The 20,268-nt window shown below is 41.4% G+C and overlaps 2 protein-coding genes across 2 annotated transcripts; one reads left to right on the plus strand and one right to left on the minus strand.

The window, feature by feature from the left end:
• Nucleotides 1-355: 355 nt before the first annotated feature.
• LOC140935738 (transmembrane protein 79-like) lies at nt 356-963 on the minus strand. Its single transcript, XM_073385305.1, has one exon. It carries the CDS (start codon nt 940-942, stop codon nt 373-375), a length of 570 nt encoding a protein of 189 aa, XP_073241406.1. The 5' UTR covers nt 943-963; the 3' UTR covers nt 356-372.
• Nucleotides 964-3,213: 2,250 nt separating this feature from the next.
• On the plus strand, nt 3,214-18,364 carry LOC140933620 (allene oxide synthase-lipoxygenase protein-like). The gene is made up of 10 exons (XM_073383225.1): nt 3,214-3,350; nt 8,214-8,309; nt 9,062-9,322; nt 9,705-9,988; nt 11,267-11,467; nt 12,822-13,085; nt 14,069-14,270; nt 15,727-15,938; nt 16,903-17,250; nt 17,826-18,364. The coding sequence occupies exons 1-10, from the start codon at nt 3,308-3,310 to the stop codon at nt 18,003-18,005; spliced, it is 2,091 nt and encodes a 696-aa protein (XP_073239326.1). The 5' UTR covers nt 3,214-3,307; the 3' UTR covers nt 18,006-18,364.
• Nucleotides 18,365-20,268: the final 1,904 nt, after the last annotated feature.

Here is a 20,268-nt window from a genome sequence, read left to right on the forward strand (position 1 = left end):
GATACTGAGTAGGTTATTAACCCAGAACGGTCACCTTCTTTGATTTTATTTTTCTTGCGGTTCCCCACCAAGAAGCCTGGTCCCAGGCTAGTGCCCTGATATTACAGGATTGGCAATTTTCAACTGAAAATGATACTCAAAGGAAATAGCTATTTAAGAAAAAAAAGCAGTACTTTGTTGAAATAATAAAGCGGTACGTGTCGAGTAGAACCATTCTTCATTAACTTCACGAGGTTCTGCGATGGCACCTATTTCTAGCTTATATCAATCGGTAGAAATCCCAGCAAAGGCAAGTTTTCACCCCAGTTGACTCGTCACAGTCATGTACTGAACAGCTGATTGAAACCGAGTCCCTTATGATTCTTTATGTAATCATTTAACGCCAAAGGTCACACCATACACGCACATACAATACAAACAGTATCCAGTAACAGCCAGAGTTGGGTACGAGGTACTTGCAAATCCAACTCCTCGCTTCAAAGGGTCAATGGAATACCCAATGAAAAACAGAGCTCTTGCGATTATAAAGAGCACAATCAACAGCGGAATCCAATGCATCTCCTCTTCAGAAAGGTAAGTCGACAACGCTAGCAGACTGAATGAATGAAGCAGGAATTGCTCCACAGTGTTTTGAAGATACTGTTGACGAAGCTCTGTGAACTGTTTACCGCTCGGATCCAGTGGATTGATGGCAGCTGTAGCAAATCGCTTATTTCCAACTGCAATGACACCGGCATAGATTGCCAGTAGAGAAACCATCAGCCATCGTAGAGTGAAGACAACTCTGTCGATAAAATTGGGAAGATGCAGTCTGGGAAATGGTATGTAGGTCGCTGTTACCACATAAGCAAGCATGAAGATAACGGCGCAAAATATGCAAGTTTTCACTTTTGTTTGATCCTGGATTTGTTTTTTCTGCTCCTTTGATTCCCCCGACTCCATGGTACGAAGCGGGATTCTTTGTCGAGGCTATTGACTTTGCATCGAAGACCTTTAACATTTAGTGCAGGTCAAATGTGCCCGGGGCGGGGGTGGGGTGGGGGTGGCGCGTCGGTGGGTACTTGAGTTAATTTTGCTGGCTATGTGCCGCTGGCCCCTAGGAGCCCCCTACCCCATTATAGTCCATCCTGTGGCCAATTATAGACCACCCCATCTTAGTCACTTTTGGGCAAGTGTGTGATTTTCGCGATCCCAATTTAGTCACTTTCCATTTGTGTATCTACTTTATATTGAATGAAGAACGCTTTGCTTTTCACCTACGATACAAACGTTCTGGTACATTTGCTACCCGTAAGAATGAAGAACTGTCTTACCCTAAAAATCAGAAAATGTGCGTGCGTGAAGTGATAGCCAAAGTAGGACCCGACTTCTGACTTGTAGCCTGTTCCAGGCAGTGTTCAGATAGTAGCTAGAGTTCCCTCCTTTTTCGCTCTCGTTTTCCCCGCGTATGCGGGTCTTTTTCCCCGGCTCCCTAGCCAGCAAAGCAGACGTCTTTTGCAGCGTGACCCATGTTTTTTTTTTTTTTTTCGGAATAACGTTATCCCCCCATCTTGGACGTTAATACCACCAGAGAGTTGGAACGAGTTCAAGATGGCGGCCGCAATCAATGTACCTCTGAGCTTGCGTTAAAAAACACCTGCAGGCTACCGGTTCCCCACCATCTGAACACCGCGCGTTACTATCTGAACGCCTGGAACAGGCTATGTGATTTGTGAGTTCAATGTCTCCACTCAAAATAGGTCATGGCCCCATCCACACTTACCTGTTTTTGTTTGAAAACGGAGAAATTGGACTACCGTCTGCACGTATCCGGTGAAAACGCTCACCAAAATAGATGCAAAAATGCGTCATTTCAAGAGAGCTTTCCAGAGTGGAGATTTTTGAAAAGGGCGTTTTAATGCTGTACTCGTGTGGATGGATGAAAACGCGGCCTTATCGAATTAAACTGCCTGACGATTACGTCCGGGTGTTGGATCCCAATATGTGCGCATGCTCCGATCAAGGATGGTATCCGTTTACAGCCATTATTGCGTTTTCTTGTGGACAACATAACCTGTCGAGGCGGATTAAAAAAAAAACCGGGGAAAATAATCTCCGTTTTCATAACAACGGATACGTGTGAACGGAACCTTAGATAATGATCGATAATGACACGGTTTCGTGATGAGGGAAAAGGGTGACAATCAGCCTTACTTTGTACTTAGTAAGAAGTGTGGAAACTCTGTATTAGGCATTAGGCCCGTTTCAAACGTCGTGCTACTGCCGTACCGTACTCAGTTGTTCGAATTGAATTCGACTTAAGCACGGCAGTAGCGCGGCTTGGTTTCAAACGTCGTGCTACCGCCGTACCGAACTCAATTCATAAATTATAAATATATTAGAATACATTTAAAAGTTTGCTAAATCGTTTCTATATTTTTGTGTCTTGTTTTTGGCAACAGCCGTGTTATTCAACTGAATTAAATTCGACGTCTGAAACCAAGTCGTGCCAGTGCCGTGCTGCAGTGGGCGAGCCAGCTTAGCACGGCAGTAGCGCGGTGGACGTTTGAAGCAGGCCTTGTATTGTCTCACATCTGAGACGCTGAGACCCTCGTTCAGAAACCCAGGGACATAACAATAGAACTGTCTGATGAAGTCTGTGATCGTACAAAGGCGTTTGCAGAAATATTGACATAGGTAGACGAGGCACTTTGTTTTGTACTGCTTAGCTAGTTACGTAGTATTTATCATATGAATAAGGCCTGTTTCAAACGTCTTGCTACTGCCGTGCTAAGCTGGCTCGACTGTAGCTCGACTGCAGCACGACACTAGCACGACTTGATCTAATTCAGTCGAATAGAACGGCTGTTGTCGAAAACAAAACACAATAATAAAGAAACGGTTCAGCAAACTTTTAAATGTATTCTAATGAATTTGTAATTTATGAATTGAGTTCAGCCGTGTAGCACGGCAAGGCTTGCCGTGCTACACGGCAGTAGCACGACTTGGTTTCAAACGTCGCGCTACTGCCGTGCTAAAGTTAGCGATCAATTCAGTTCGGCGCGGCAGTAGCACGACGTTGAAACGGGCCTAAATAAACTGAAAGCAAGAACTCAGAAAATCGGAAGTCGGAAATCGGAAGTTGGAAGTCGGGAGTCGGAGATTCTTTCATTTGCTTTCGTATCATTTACATGCGCACGTACCTAACCGATTGACATAATTGCCTTAGACAACACTCAATTAATTTGACTTGTGGTTGGTCAAGGAAATGATCGTAACTCACAACCGTTAGGAGAGGAATTCTGTCAGCGGGTTGTTAGCTTTAATTATGGCATTCTTTAAAAACATCAAAAGTAAAGTTCGTGGTAAAGGTAAGCTATCAGTTGTACCATTGAATTAGTATCCTATTTCTTTAGTGTATAAGGTTTTAAAATCGGTCATGCAAAAACTGCTATTTTTACAACTGTACACTGGACTAGATGTATACGGCTGCCTTACCTATGCATTTCCAAATTAAAGAAAATCGAGTGATGTATCTAATCCAGCACTGCGGTAAAACTGGATTGAGTTTACTCGGTTTTAATATTTCAGAGAATTGTTAAACAACCATTTTTGAGTGTGTTTGTTTATATTTCCTATTGGGGTTGCGCAGTTGAATTTTAATTTCATGTCCTCTGTAGCATTTGCCGTTATCGCTGGCCACTGTTTACTCTATCGTTTTCTCTCTAATTCTGGTATTTACTCAAGAAAATTCTTAATATTACGGACAGGACCAATATCATTATCGATGTCGGCAAGCAGATTAAATTCTTCGTGTTTTGCGAGTTCCTCGTCATGCATCACTGATGCATGTTTATGTGGTATTATCTCAAAGCCGAAACAAACAAAAATCATGCATGGGAAAAATACATTTTGAAACAAGGATAATAACCGCAGTTAACGAAAAACCAACTGTATCAATAACTTTTAATTGCCTTATTTTGTCAAATATTTTAAGTTTCGCCAGGGTACCCTTCAAAAACTCTTCATAAATGTTGATCGCGAGATAAAGGGCATTCATTACCTCAACAGTGTTTCGCCTGACCTCTTCAGTGCAAATAGAACAGATTCCAATGCAAATTTTGAGTGCTTAGGAACATTTTAATGACCTTGAGTGTGTGAGAGCCCCGGAAGGGGGGGGGGGGGGGGGCTACTCTACAAAGTTTTATACGGGGAGGCTGCGCCCCGAGGTCCAACCCGTTCGGAACCCTTTTTTATTCCATTTTTGACACTCCCAGCTAAGGTACCACTTTCTATGATCATTACCTTCTAAAGTCAAATGGAACCTCTTTCTTATACCTGGTTTAGAACTTTGCATCCCTTTTAACTGCTGTAGATACTCTGTCGTTAAATATGAATAAATAAATAAAAAACAGATCCCTTTTATCTTTTTTTTTTTCAAAGCCATAAAATGCATCGCTTAGTCCTTGTATCCTTTGCTTTTACCGACCGTAAATACAGATTTTCCCACACTTTCATATACTTAATTCAACAAGTGAAATCCCTACCCTTTCAAAAGCCTGAAAGGATACCTCCCCGTATAGGACATTATAGGGTGTATTCCCCCCCCCCCCCCCCCAGTGTTTATGCGCTTCGGTGAGTCACAAAGTGAAACCGCGTAACGTAAGTTACCGACGCTTTAACAATATCAAGTCTTCAGGAGGCCCCGGTCAGATGGCTTCACGTTTTATGCTAGTTAATTCCTGGGTACCTTATAGGGATAATAACAAACTTCAGCCAGGGACAAAATTCAGCCAGCTCCACTTATAAATATCAGGGGCACCCAACGACCATTTTCTGAGAAATTATCTGAAATGCCTCGTTATATATGCATCCTGGAGTGCTTTAAAAGCAATTAATATAACTGAATAATTCGCAACGCTAAAAAAATTTGATCTGTTCGGTCGTCCTAGCTGAGTGGTTTGAACCTCTCGAATTTTTTAGGGCTGCTTTTCGCCTTTCCCGAAAATAACAGCCTACAGTGAAAGCTTTACGTAAACTTAAGATTAGCTGACGAGCTTTTCCCTTAGCCGAAATTTTAGGGGTCCTTTCAAATTTTGTCCGAAAACTTTATCTATTGTGGGAATGTCTTCGAATTTTCTAGGGCGACGTAGCATGTATAGAAAATTCTAGGTTTAATAATAATAATGATAATAATAATAATAATAATAATAATAATAATAATAATAATAATAAAATAAGAAGAACAAAAGAAAAGGCATTTAAGCGATTTTAATGCCAGTTTCAAACGTCTTGTACCCTGCCGAACTCAATTCACACGGCACTTATTGAAAAATCTGAAATACGGCATGACACTTACTGATGACAACGCACATTGAACGCAGTCAGCAGATACAGTGACAGTGGTAAGTCTGATATCTGTGATAACTACACAGAGTACTCAGCGTTCGCCCGTTGTCAGCGTTGTCTGGGTTATCCCTCCATCCGTAGTCCTACTGCGATGTCCTGAGTGTCCATCGACCGATACACAGGACTGACAGGCGCTATTCACACAGTCGGTCAGCCCTCAGAGTCATGAGTCACCACCTGTTCAGTCAGCATTATCATTGTCCGATGCGCGCTCTCATAGCGTTAGCGTCCGCGTAACCGGTAAGCCTGGTACCCTCAGAGAAGGGTCGTTGGGTTTGAAATCAGTTGTGTGAAATTTTCGATAATGGGAATTTTTTTTTTTTTGACAGTTGTCCAGCTGAGACTGTCAGCCGGGTTTCAGAAATTTGCTATTCGTAGTTTACGAAAGCTACGAAATTTCTACGTACCGAAATCAGAATCTAGAGATTACTACAAAATCCGAAATTCTTAGGTGAACAAACCACACAAATCCCGAAACTCTTGGGCTCTCGAAAATTTTAGCCATTCTAGAGGGCTCCGAACAGATATTTCCCAGAAAACGGTCGTTAGCTACAATCTTGGACAAAATAAAAGGGAACAGCAAACCCCTATCCACCCCCCAAATCAAGGATGAAGGCGCGCGAAGGGCAAAAACGCGCCATTTTCCCATCCTTGATTTGGGGGGGAGGGGGGTCTAGGTTTTCCATTTATTTTGTCCAAGATTGTAGGTGCCCATGTTATAATTATTGTGGCTACCCTCGGAGCTCGGAGATAGCTAATGTATCATTAAAATCGAGATTCCCTTAAAGTTATAGCAGAGTATCAGAAACATTTCCTCAGAAAACTTTGCATTTTACTATAAGGGTGGTATGTCTTAAGCAACTTTTAAAACTATTTTCCCCCAATCGATTTATGCGAAACAGAAGGATCGTGAATCGAGCTAAATGACAAGTAAACTGATAAATGATGGGTGTAACAGTTTTTAATTGTCTTAGGGAATGTTGAAAGAGGCCGTTCGGCTAGCCCGCGAATAGAGCGGTTTGCCGCTAGGGATGTTTCTCAGGAGTGACGTCCCGTGTGACGTGTGCGCCTCAACGTCTTTCCCACGAAATAAATGACGAGGAGCGACGGCTGTATTTCGCATGCTAGCCCAGTGGCGTCCAATATAACGAGACTGAGAACAAGAAAATTGAGCTGTCAGAACATGACAAACAGTTTCCAGAAGTCCTTAATCCTTTAAACCCTCACCTAATATAATACGAATACAAATCATGGTTCCAGACTATTCTCTATACATTTCCAAAACGAAATCAGATTTGAAAGTATTTGACAAATGATCAAAAAATTAATCACCCCTGGGTGATCAACTTAGTAAATCTCATCACTCTTTCGGCTCTTCATCATCTGTTGATATTGGGGGCCTTAAGCAACGACGACGCCGACGGCAGGGAAAACATCACTAAAAACATGAATTTGCGTATTTTCAAACTTTATCGCGTCACTCTACTTGCAACCAAATGTAGGCGACTTTTCCTGGAGTTGAACTCTTAAGCGCTTTTGGCTGTTCAATATGTCAAATGCAGGCAACTTTTCCTGGAGTTGAATTGTTAAGGATTTTATTCAAGTTTAAAAAGGAAGGAAAATTTCGTCGTCCTTTGTCCACGTCCTCCATAACACGTCAAATTAGAAGGTTTCACGTCGTAGTCGTGTAGTGGACGTCAAAGAAATGTACTAAAAAGCGTTATGAACGAGCAGAGATGTTGTTTTGATCATTAAACCTATTGTTTTTTTGGCGTTGTTTTGGTCGTCTTCGTCGTCGTTGCCTAAGGTCCTCCCCTCAAAATGTACACAGGCTAAGATACTAGCCTAATGCTAGTCACTTGTGAAGTAAGAGTCCCTGATAAGGGGAGTCTGTTTCCGTCAAACCATCCACTTTAGGTGACTTAAACTTTTTGCCAGGGATTCCGCATTGTCTTTGTCATAATAGCAATTCGCAAGGCCAGAGTAGATTGTAATCTACAGACGACACTCACTAGACGTGGGCCAGTGTATAAGACTGGACGAAAAAAAGGATTTGCGCAAATTTGCTCCCTGCAAAAACGCCTCAAATTCAGTGTAAAAACGGAGGAGTAAATATAGGGTAAAAATGGTAAAATGCCACATTTGCATACCAAAAACAGGGGAGGGGGGTGAGTTTGTGTACAAGGCAAATGTGGCATTTACCGTCTTTGCACCAGATTTACTCCTTAGTTTTTACGAATTTGCAACATATTTGAAAAGAGAAAATTAAAATTCGTGCAAATACATAAATCTTAACAACAACGTTTACTCAAACAGTGAAACTTCAATGAAACAAAGGCCAAAGGACTGGCAAACACATTTGTTCGCTATAACGAAATATAATTTACTACAACTGGATTTGTAGACTTGATACAAGTCGACCTCTTGGCGAGCGGAGCGAGCCTTTTTTGGCCGCGAAGCGGCCGACCGCGAGCGACGAAGTCGCGAGAGGTCCCGCCTCTCGCACCATATGAAATCCGAATGCCTCATATGGTCCCGCACCATATGAAATCCGACGAAGGACTTTTTTGAAATTGTACTGGATTTGTTGCACGAAAGGATATTTTCTCTTGTTTGTTGATATCTTCAAAGTGACGACCGTGTACCATATAATTTTTTGCGTTGAAATGGTGGTCATACTTTCAAGTTGAGCGGGCCTCAAGATGACCGTGTACAATAAAAAAAAGGGAAAGGAAATGCTCAGTAAAGTGCCTTCATTATTTACTCTATTGTTAACTCTGAAATAGGTTGTTTTTTAATTCAAAAATAAATTTATATTTTGCTAGGTTCTGCAAAAGAGAGGATAGAGTACATGGTCACTGTTGTCACAGGAGACAGAAAGGGAGCTGGTACCGATGCAACAGTATCTCTCGCTATTAAAGGTACCCGGCCGTGAGGCTAATTATAACTGGTGGACCAATTAAATTACTCAAATGACTCGGAACCTCAGGTCGAGGTCTCAGTTGTTCGAAAGGTGGATAACGCTGTCTACTGGATGAATCTATCCAATGGACAACACAATTGGTTTCCCTCGAATATTTATGCACTGCAGGATAATGATTTACCAGGAGCGCTACCTATCTTCTTAAATTAACCTCCTATTACTTCGATGACCTCTAACACTGCCGCAAAAGTTTACCGATTTATAACTTACCTCCCTAGTGCTGCTATACACCAGACGCTACAATTCGCCACTACATAATGACTATAATGGTTATGTAAAACTTTCGCAACTTTCGCGGGGCAAAGGTTTGGTGGAGAATCCCTTGAGATGCAAGCGACCAAAACGATCCGTGACATCGTTGAGCCATAAACGTGTCACAGCTGACTGGAACTGCCTCCCTGAGGCTATTGTATCATCAACTTCTGATCATTAGAGTCCTTTGACTATAATTTTATCATCAGCTTTTCTTAAGTTAGTTTTAGTTACATAGTTATTTTTATTTAAATTCATATCACTACTTTATATTATTTTACTGTTGGTGAGATGTCATAGCGATTTTTACCGATGTAATATAGGTAGATGTAGATGTAGATATAAACTTGTACCCATCCCCCATTCTCGAGTGTAATTCATGGAACAGTGAATTCATTTGTCGATCGGTAACCATACTTTTCGTTTATTATCAACAAGGTACCAAGGGAGAAACTGATCCGAAGAAACTTGACAAGTGGTTTCATAATGACTTTGAAGCCGGGCAAAAGGATGAGTACCGTGTGAAAGCCAAAGATATCGGCGAGCCTTTATTGGTGACGTTGAAGCAAGATGGTAGTGGTCTCTACAGTGATTGGTTCGTGGACCGAGTGACCATCAAAGTCAAAGGGGATGATACCATCTATGATTTTCCATGCAACCGCTGGGTCCAGAGTGAGATTATCATCTTCGAGGGAACAGGTAACGTTGTGAACATATTTAAAGATCACTTTGAGACTGTAGTCATTTTAATATGTAGAATGTGACGAGAAACGCAGGCCAGTATACATACTCCTAGGACTGTCTTGGAATCATGCTGGCTTGAGCAGTGCAATACGAATGCGCAGTTTTGAGCCTAAGATGATATTTTAACAAAAGTGGACACTAAACCCAGGTGGCCAAACTATTGTCCGCCTTGTTGGTAGTCACGCTAGAGAATTAAACATTTAAGTGTAGGCTTAAAAGGTATTATTTTTTTCAAGTTTCTGCCTCTATTTCCGCAACTTAAACTTCACTTCCATCACTGCCAGTATAGCACAACCCAGTTTTCTCGTATGCTTGTGATCGTTCTCTTTTTATTCAGCTAAACTGCCTACAGATGAACAGCATGACACCGTGAAGGCTCAGAGAGAAGAGGAGCTTAAGCACAGGCGTTCGCTGTACGAATGGGGGAGGGATGAAGCGTACTCCGATCTGCCTGGCTTCGTAAAAGCCGCAAGTGTCAAGGATCTTCCAAGAGACGTACAGTTCACTGAGGAAGCTGCATATGATTTGCACCGTGCAAGGAGAAAAGCTTTGATGAACCTTGGTCTTGTTAGTCTCTTGAACATCTTTAACCAGTGGGACGACTTTGATGACTATCGTAAGGTATTTGACTCGGTCACAATATGAGGGGTATAAAGTTGATTAGTAAAATCCAGCCAGTGGTTTATTATCAATGCAACGTTCTGATTGGTTGAGCTACTACTATGCTATATGTTATAGCCTACTAGTAGCGAAAAGCGCCGGCTTTTTGGCGGCAAATAAGGATAAACGTCTAGCTTTGAGAAGCTAAAACTTTTTTATTCTTGATATTTTTGACCAACTAGTTGGATTTTACTAAAACAATTATTCCTCTCGCCTTCATGCATGGCCTCCGAGTTAATAGCCCATTCGGCCTTCGGCCTCATGGGCTATTGACTCAGAGCCCATTCGGGCTCGAGGAATATTTGTTAATTAGCCTGGGACCAGGGTCCGCAGTGGCCAAAGAAGGCAAAAAACGGGGTGAAACCGCAAAAAATATCGGCGAGCGAAGCAAGCCCAGGGGTGGACTAGTAAGGGGGAAAGCGCGGCGGAGCCTGGAGAAATGACTTTGATGCAGCCGTCCAATAATACCAGATTCTGGTATCATACTTCGCGGGGTGTTGCTCGCATTTGATATATCACGCTCTTTCAAGTTGGGAAAACATTTTTCTTTTCTTAAACACGAATTTCGAGCAAGCAATACAAAATTCTGAGCGAGACTTATCGCATATCAGTCCCTCGCAAAAAACATGCCTGTGATCTGTTGCAAAATGAAAAAAAGCATTCAAAATATCGATCTTTTTATACTCTCTGTGATAAACTACGGTTACATTTACAAAGCGATTGACGGAGTTATAATCCGACATTCAAAAGGCACAGTATTATCCCCCATCTCCCCGGACTACCGCTTCGCCCGCAGATTTTTTTTTTCTTTTTCCTCCAATTCGGAGCCTGGTTTCAGGCTGAAAGTTGACAATTTGCTGCATTCGTAGTGCATTTTAGGCAAGGATGCTCCTGTTTTGCTTCTGCAATAAAACATTGTACGTGGAAGAGTAATAATTATCCTTTGAGTTATGCTATGCACGATTCCGTAGAGTAGGCCAACTTAATTATTATCATGCACTGATTTTGCGCATTTCATCATCTCGCACATTACTGCAACATAAAACTGCAACATAAAAATTCTGCGACACAATTTCAACTTGCAAGAAAATCTGATTGACAGGCGAAAGGTTGTAAGAAGCATTGACTGAATAACTTGAGTTAAATAAAAAATGTTGCTTTAATTAAAACCCGGGCCTTAGTGTATTTCTCTATAACTACTACGTTAAATCGGTTAATTCTAATCAATACATTTTGTAGGCATTTACCAGTTTCATCGGAGATGTACCTAAAGCAGCAGAGCATTGGCAGGATGATAGCTTCGTTGGTTCCCAATTCCTGAACGGATGTAACCCAGACTCCATCAAAAGATGCACCAAACTGCCATCAAACTTTCCTGTCACACAGGAGTTGGTCGGAAATCTGTTGGACAAAGGAGACACGTTAAAGAAAGCACTGAAGGTAAAATTAAACTATTATCTACATCGAGTCCTAGCTAAAAAGGTTTCTGGGTAACTGACAACCTACCCCTCCCTAAGTCAACTTTAACACTTACTTCTTACTTAGGGCAAAACTGTAACTTAGGGGAGGGGTAGGTGGACAGTTACCCAGAAACCTCAATGGCCCTTATGCATGTTTACGTCAGACAGCAAATTTCACAACCAAGCCTCGTTTTGAAATTGTAAAGTTGCGAAATTTTGCATAAATTAATTCCCAAGACAGTAGAGTTGAAAAGAATAACCAAGCGCAACAAGTGCAAATGCGAAGAATTTTTCTTTCAGACGAAGCGTGGTGGTGAAGTTTGCTCGTATGACGCAATCATGCATAAGGGCCATTGAACCCTATGAAGTCCTCATGATGATGATGTGAAGCTCAGTAAAACTCAAGAAACTTGGGCTGGTAAATAATGAGTGGTTACTGCCAGAAACTCCTGTTACATCCCCAGTAGTTCTTTGTACCCCACCAGGAACCCATAACCCCACAGATTCTTTATACTCCACCGAGCTAGCGCAGCAGTAAGCTTAACTTGCTGTAGAAGTTGGGAAAACTTGATTGTTTTTCATGGTTGCAGACAGTCGGAGACCCAGGGGCAGTCAGTCGGGTCGGGAGAAAAGGCGCGACTGACGAAAGCTTGAAAACTTTCGTCGCGCCTTTTCTCCCGACCCGCGCGGCTGACTGCTCCGAGGTCTCCGAGGATGGGTTGCAGAGGAACTCGACAATGTTTTGCGCAAAAGCCGCTGTTTTTACACCAAAATCTTACCATTGAGAGAAATTCAAAGTTTGTTTGTTATTATTATAGTTTAAGTCTTTTACGTTACATGTTTTCGAACGAAGTCAGCGAAATGAACTAATTTCCTCCGTACCTACGCACCTTCCGTACTAACCCTTAGCCCATCTGGGAAGTCAAAAAGGCTTACAATAATTTCAAAGTAACGCTGATAGAACGATTTTCGCATGACCTTGAAGAGAACCATATATGCTTCTGCCTTGAAAAGTGGTTTCGGTAAGTGTTCGTTATTTGCTTTATCAGCCAATGAATGAAAAGATCAAAACATGTTTCCACACCAAAGAAAACTCTAATATGGAAAAGACATTGTTCGATTGGCCAATCGTATTGCAGTATGACGTCAAAACGAAGTATCAGTTGATTTCTAGAAAGTTCTCGGGCGTTTTTCACCAAAAGCCAAGCGCGTTTGTATCCTTCCGATAAACAAGTGAAATCGCTCTATTTCCGTTCATTTGTTTCTGTTTTGTTCTTGCGTTCACGAAAATCGCTCTTCTTGCTAAAACGTATTTGAAACGTTGGTTTGACCAGGATGGCAGGGTGTACATGGTGGATTACAAAATCTTAGAGGACATTCCGCACTATGGTCAGAACCGAGAGGATCTGGAACGAAGGTACATGTGCGCGAGCCTGGGTCTTTTCTATGTTAAAGGAAGCGGAGACCTGGTGCCAATAGCCATCCAGTTCCATCAGCAGCCAAGCGATGATAATCCAATATGGACCCCGAACGACTCCAAACTGGACTGGATTTGTGCAAAGTTTTGGTTGAGAAACTCGGACACTCAGTTTCATCAGGTAAAAAGTTTTGAGAAGAGCCGCAAAACAACCAAAACAATCGTGAGCTGACAGTTTGGTTGATGTAACTGTTTGATATTGCACTTATAAATGTAAACCCCAAGGGGGAGGGCGAGAGTGCGGCCAAAGGGTGGGGATTTTGATTAAGAAGTGAGAATTTTGGTCTTTTTCCCTAGGATGGGGAAGGGTACATTCGTCAAATATAGCTAAATATCCCCACCCAGGGGCAACTGATACTAACTGACAGACGATAAATTTATTTTACATACCTTTTAAGTTGAATGTCACAAACCTGACAACCTCGTTTCCCTACATATTGTCTCATGTTGTCCCTACATGTTGTCTCATGTTGTCCATAAAAAAGTAACCTTGCAAAGAAATTTACCCTTCAAATTTTTACTACGTAATGTTTAATCGTAAAACCCTTGCTTTAATCTTCAAACATGAGTAAAAATAAAAACATATTTTATTGATACGTTTGTTTTATTCATTTATCAAAGACTTTGCAATTCTGTTGAAATTTTTCATTTAGTTTAGTATAGTGAGAGCCACCTCCCCTGTGCCTCAGGGGTACACATGTAGAGAGAATTCGAATGAAATTAAACAAACAACAAACGACATGCCGAGTCTACTGCTAGAGAATATTACGCCCCCGATCGTTGATTCCTTCTCCTCCCACGGTAGTCAGTTTAAGTTCAGAGAATGGTGTGAGACGGAGCCTACGATTTTTCGTTCTTATCCGAGAGACAAGAATGTCCGACCATTTATAACAGATTTGAACCAAAGGCAGAAAAATTCTTCTCAGTTGTTTCAAGACCGTGGGGGGCTGGTTCCAAGGCGAGTACTGAACCCGGGTCTACCCCTCTGATGGGTGGAAGTGAATACTTCACTTCACGTTTTCAAACAATGGCTTTCATTTTCCATTGTAATTAAAAGATCCTTTGCATTGCAAATTTCAAATACAGTCTTTCTTGTCCTTTTAGTTGATCACCCATCTTCTCCGTACTCATCTTTTCATGGAGCCGATTGCTGTCGCAAGCTACAGACAACTGCCCACAATCCACCCCATGTGGAAATTGTTGTCTCCTCACATCCGAGGAGTTCTAGCTATCAACACTCTTGGGCGAGATCGCCTGATTGCTGAGGGAGGGGTGGCTGATAACACTCTCACCGTCGGTGGTGGAGGTACGTATGGCACTACCATTGACAATTCTCGTTTATATACAAAAATTAAATCATTTTAAGTAGAGAGTCGATCATTCAAGATTTTCACTGGCATATGGTTACCGTGGTTGTTAACTGACTGTTTTTGGGTCTCGAAAACAAACTAAGATCATGCAGGTACAAAATATAACCCACTGTGCCACGATGGGTTACACTATTAATATCATAGGTGACGAATTACTCCTTAATTTTGGCGCGAAATTTCAGCGTTAATTTGTAATTTCACATGTGAAATTACTAAATTGCCATGGCAACCTGCCGTACTTCTCCGTTTCAAGATGGCGACGAAGTTTTACAATGTCATGAATGAAGATGTCAGGGCATAAAAAGACGCGTTAGAAAACCTGAACACACGAAAGAGCACATAAAAGGATTCTTAGAGGTATGTTGTCGAAAAATTCTGAAAACTTAAGCCAAATTTTAGCTCTAAATGTTTGAGAGTGGAGTTCACGATCGATCGATACGATCCAGGATAAACAAGTCAAAAATCCTCGGTTGCTAACGTAATTCGTCACCCGTGATATTAATAGGTAATCAAATGGTATACTCGCCTAATGGCTCGGGAAATTATAAGGATTTGGACAAAACGCGCGTGAAATTATTCCCTAATTTCACTCGTCACCATTTGATTACACATACGTTCACACTATACCGGCGGATAGATCTTGCACAGGCACTATACTGGATATAGAGGGCTTCTGTTCACACGAACGAGCGGTGATTTCTGTCACTTAGTGAAGCTGCGTCGCGTCGAAAGTGGAGCGTCACATACCGCTAGATTCTGCGCCCGCTTTATGATGCAGTGTGAACTGATATTCGGACTGTAGCGGAAGTGAATACGAAGGAGCAGGGGCTGGAATCAACGGAGACGGAAGTAAATATTCAAGGGTGATGACTGGGATTTAGTTTACCAAACCGTCTTGGCCATTCCACTCCGGCGTGATGTCGATGTGTGTGGACGACATGTTCCAGGTATGTGCCGTTGTTGTTGTTCCGGGTGGCTTTTCGTCCCGCTTCAGAAGAATTTATCCGGTATAGTGTGAATATAGTGCCTCAGGTTGGTGAGTGGAGGCCAGGAGAAAGGACATTCTTAGAAAACGTTATAATTACTTATTGAAAAATAAACCACTCCTCAAGATTGGTGTGTGATTTGTTGCTGTTATGTTGCTGTAGATTCACAATGGCGGATGCAGACCTTCAGATAAGAGGGGGGGGGGGGGGGGGGTCATCCAGACCCTGAGATAAAGGGGAGGCGGTCTCAAAAAAAAAATTTTGGCCCCCTTTGGGTCTCTGTTTGGTCGAAAAATAATTTGGGGCGCCCCCCCCCCCCTCCCCCCTCCCCTCCCTGGATCCGCCACTGAATATTTTAGTTTAGGTAAGACCAGAGATGCATCTTTCCTTTTTTGCATTATTGCAGGTCACATTCAGCTAATGAAATTATACTACAAGTCGACTAGTTGGACCACCTATAATCTTCCTCAAACTTTAAAGAAAAGAGGCGTTGATGAAGTAAACAAACTGCCCAACTTTCACTATCGAGAAGATGCTCTGAAACTATGGACCGCCATCGAGGAATTCCTCAAGGAGATTCTACCCATTTACTATCCCTCCGATGATGTCGTAAAGAAGGTAAGAGGAGCCTAGATCGAAGTTTATTCTCCCTCCTAACTCTCAATTGCTCTTTTGAAGTTTACACGTTTCTTCATGAAATATAATGCATTGGGAAAGAAGATGTTCAGAAGGACTGTTGAGATTTCGAGAGACGTTTAGGGCCCGAAACACATTCTTGGGATAATTAACAATTAATGAATGAGGCTGAGTATGTTATGAAGAATTATGGAGATCGAGGAGGGTGTTATCTCCGAATAACACCCTCCGAGATCTCCATAATTATTCATATGATACGAAAGCCGAATTCAATAATTGTTTTATTATTCATTCAAAATAATTCCTAGTTTAAAACCATGGCAAAACATGCTTACCTCCATCGATCCATTGATGTTAAGTTCATCTTCGATAGTGCACGTTTAGGGTTGTTGATCTCCGCAAATATTCTCCAAATAGCAGATGTCGCCCTTCGAGTTGTCTTCTTGCTGTTCTTGCCATTTTTTTAGCTATTATTTCGCCTAGTTCTTACTCTTGAAACGAGTGAAATGTCCGCCATTTTTATTTCACAACCAAAACAACTCAACCTCGTCCCCAGGTCTTCTCGGTTAACGGTGCATTAACCTGCAAGAAAGCTGCACTTTTGACGTCATCGGTTCATTAAACTCAAAATTCTTCCAATTTTGGTCATCAGTAGCTGGTTATGGTGAATTATGCGTATGCTTTTAGCCAATCAGAATCGGGGAAATATTTTGAATGAATAATCAAAGTAGTTAATAACAACAGATGATGTATACAAGCTAAAAAAAATTAACGCTTTTAAACAGTCACTAAAAACTGCGTGGTTCCTCCTTATGTTCTCCTTAGTTTTTACAGATCTTCAGGTTAAGTCAAGGACACCAAAGCAGTCTATCCCCTTTTCTCAATTTCTTTCACGCTTAGATATAACTCAACAGGGTACATGGTTAGTTTTTATCTTTTATACCAGGACTATGAGCTGCAGAACTGGATCAAAGATCTCTATGACAACGGATACCCTGTTACTGCTGGACACGCTGACCACGGCGTCCCAGCGTCCTTCAAGAGCCTCAAGCAGCTGCGCGACTTTCTCACAGCCATTATATTTACTTGTGCATGTCAGCACGCTGCGGTTAATTTTTCACAGTTGGATGTGTACGGCTTCCCGCCAAATTCTCCCGCGCTTATGCGCCAGCCACCACCCACAAAGAAGGGCGAGGTCACCATGAAGAACCTTATGAAATGCCTTGCTACCAAGCATCAAGCGTCGATCACCATCGCTACAGTGTACGATTTGACTCGCATTTATCCAGACGAGGTGCGCTTTACTCAGAACTGTACAAATGTGTAGTTAATAAGGTGCAAATCCTCAAGTGTAATATCAGGGAGAAGCGGGACCTCATGTGCTACTGGTAGAAGTTGCTAATTTTATTTGCTTACTCGAGGGAATGGGATTCCGGATCCCTTGACCTGTATTCTGGATTCCAAACCCCAAGATTTCGGACTCCAAATAAGTAAAATTTTCCCAGATTTCGCATTCCGTGAGCAGAAATTTCCCGGATTTCGGAATCCGGATTCCCTTGCATGGGACAACTCTCGAATGAAGCCGGAGAAGACAAAACAAGCAAACAAATTGCAAAACGTAAGTAGGTTGAGCTTTAATGACTACTGCACTGGTTGTCGAAACGTCCGTCACACTGTCAACAACAGTCATATTCAGAACTACGGTCATCCGGACGATTATGCTCCGCAACCTCACCTACTCATTAAATTATTCCTGGGCTCATATCTTTAACAAATTACAAAACAATGCAGGAAAAAAATTGAAGATAACTAAGACAAAAGTCAGGCCTTTGCACCCTTTTTCTAACTTAATCTTGACCTTCTCCACAGAGATTTATTGGCGACTATCGTGAGGAGCTATTCACTGATGCGGCGGCGAAGACTGCTATTTCTGGGTTCCAGAAGAAATTGAAGCAAATCTCCGCTGAAATAAAAGAACGGAATGCAAAACTTGAAATACCTTACCCTTATCTTCTGCCGGAGCGCATTCCTAACAGCATCGCCATCTGAAAATGTCTTACCATAAAGAAATCAGTATGAATGATGGAAATTCTGTAGAGCGCATATCAAGAATTCTGTGAGTTATTTTCCTTGGCAGTTGGGTTTTTTGACTACCTTGTATAGCCCCAGTCGATGGGTGTGGTGTAAGATAAGACCTGGGGGATTGGTAGAATAGGGAAAAAAAACCTAAGAGCTGGTACATCAGTTTATTTGCGTTTAGAGGTCTTTAAAGACAAAACTCTATTAGAAGAGGGATTTTTTGGTAAATAGTCCATGACTATTGCATGGTCTGCTCTTGAAATATCATCGTTATCGCTTGCTATAGCATTCAATGTTGTTAAAATAAAGTCAACCATGTTAGAAACTTATTGGCTTATTGGTATGTTTATTTGTTGGTAAAAGTTCTAAGGAAGCGTTCCAAGAGTTTCCAGAACACAGGCCTTATCGTCATTATCAAATTAAGACCCCAGACGCAAGATTTTTAAGCGGCAAAAGTGAAGTAATTTACAACACTATTTCAGGACACTTGTAGGTCATACAACTATTACCTGTACACGTTACATGCCTCCATATTACGATAGGGAACGTTGTCTTTAAAACATGATCACTTGGAAGTGTTACATAGCCCTAAGAGGTGTTTAATATTTCCTCAAAATCGTTCCATGCCACGCAAAAGAAAGCCATGTTTTGAGGGAGTCTATATTACTTGTGGGCCTGTTCATTTCTCACAATCTGGTTAAAGTTTAGGGCCCTGTTTCTCGAAAGATGGTTAAGTTTAACCCAGGCCAAGATTAAGCAAAATTCAAGCACGTTTTTCTCGTCTAAGAACATGCAACTCGAGGTTACAAAATACTGTTGATCTTTTACTACGAGATATGGTAATGATAACACAAAATGTCACCCTAAGCAATGCATAAGAACATAAACGAAACAAAATTTTAATCCTGGATTAACGCTATTCGGCCTTTCAGGAACCGGGCCCAGAGGAAATAGGAGGAAATTAAATTGATCTTGGACCAATCCAATATTATCAACCCTGACTTTTTGTTACTGGCACCACGGGTACCCCAAGCTCCAAATTTTAGCATCGCGCTTTGGTGTGCATTGGGCTGTTGCGTCACCTTCAAAAAAGAGAAAAGGAAAAAGCGTAAATTGCTACTGAAATTTGAAAAAAAAGGCTTACTTTGCTTTAGCTAAGTGTTTCTTGATCGTTACTGTGTGGCCCCCCTGCAGATTTAACCCCATTTTATGGGTCATCGTTGGGATCAGATTGCTCTCTCTATAGAAAGAAATGAGAGAAGCAGAGAGGCAAAAATGGATACAGTACATAGTGGGAAAGAAAGAAGAAAGGAAAATGATATAAACAGAGAATGTAGAGAGAGGATACATGATAAGATAAGCTTTGTTGTTGTTGTTGTTGTTTGTTTATTTTTATTTAAATTTCATTGTCTACTTGGGTGACAGAAACTGAATTGTCTACCCACACCCAAATCCTTTTATTTCAAAGGTTATGCAAAATGAGTGCGGTCGCGCGTAGTATTTCGTCGGGGAGTTGGGTCACCTGTGGCTAAACAATTATCACTGACAATTTCATTTCATACAAAAACGAGAAATCAGCAGGGTTGAGGCCACTCTAAGCATGCACAGTTGAAGTACATACTGCATTTTACTGATTACACGCTCATCAACGGCTGACCTGACCAAAACAATCCTCCGGTAAGGATTTTCCGCCAATACTCCGCTGGCGGCGTTGAGCGATATTAAAAGTCTCATTATTCTCTCTTGGAAAGAGTAAATATATCGAGGCCAGCTGCCTACCTTACGTAAGTCTTTGGAAAACAATTATTGAATTTAAAAGCAAGGATAGTTATTGTTTCCGGTCTCGAAAACTACTAAATTGATGATGTAAATCAGAGGTGTTTTTCAATGTTTGTAACTGAGCATTAATAAATAAAATCTTATAGGTTTTGGCGTTTAGTGCTTTCCGTTAAAATAGCCGGAGGATCAGATTCCCTAAAACTTTGTTCAGTGACTTAATCCGTGGCTTTTTACCTTCTTATAAAGAAATATGAAATGAAAGCCCCAATTTCCCGTGATAGAAATGACGTATTTCCAGCCTAAGGTCCATTATCAGCATCCATTAGGGTTTGTCATCTGAATGCATCAATAAAACTGATATGCTTTGTAAAATATTTAATTTCACACACATTAAAAAAAGTGATTTTTTTTCAAAATCACTTTATGAATTCTAACCAACGTGCTAATTAAATCT

This window comes from Porites lutea, chromosome 4 (assembly GCF_958299795.1).
Source record: "Porites lutea chromosome 4, jaPorLute2.1, whole genome shotgun sequence".
Classification (NCBI taxonomy): domain Eukaryota; kingdom Metazoa; phylum Cnidaria; class Anthozoa; order Scleractinia; family Poritidae; genus Porites; species Porites lutea.

Bases quoted from the DNA above. Each gene is read 5' to 3' on its own strand.
- LOC140935738 (XM_073385305.1), bottom strand. From the start codon at position 942: ATGGAGTCGGGGGAATCAAAGGAGCAGAAAAAACAAATCCAGGATCAA.
- LOC140933620 (XM_073383225.1), top strand. From the start codon at position 3,308: ATGGCATTCTTTAAAAACATCAAAAGTAAAGTTCGTGGTAAAG. The intron at 11,468-12,821 runs GTAAAATTAAAC...TGGTTTGACCAG, and splicing joins CGTTAAAGAAAGCACTGAAG to GATGGCAGGGTGTACATGGT. The intron at 15,939-16,902 runs GTAAGAGGAGCC...CTTTTATACCAG, and splicing joins CCGATGATGTCGTAAAGAAG to GACTATGAGCTGCAGAACTG.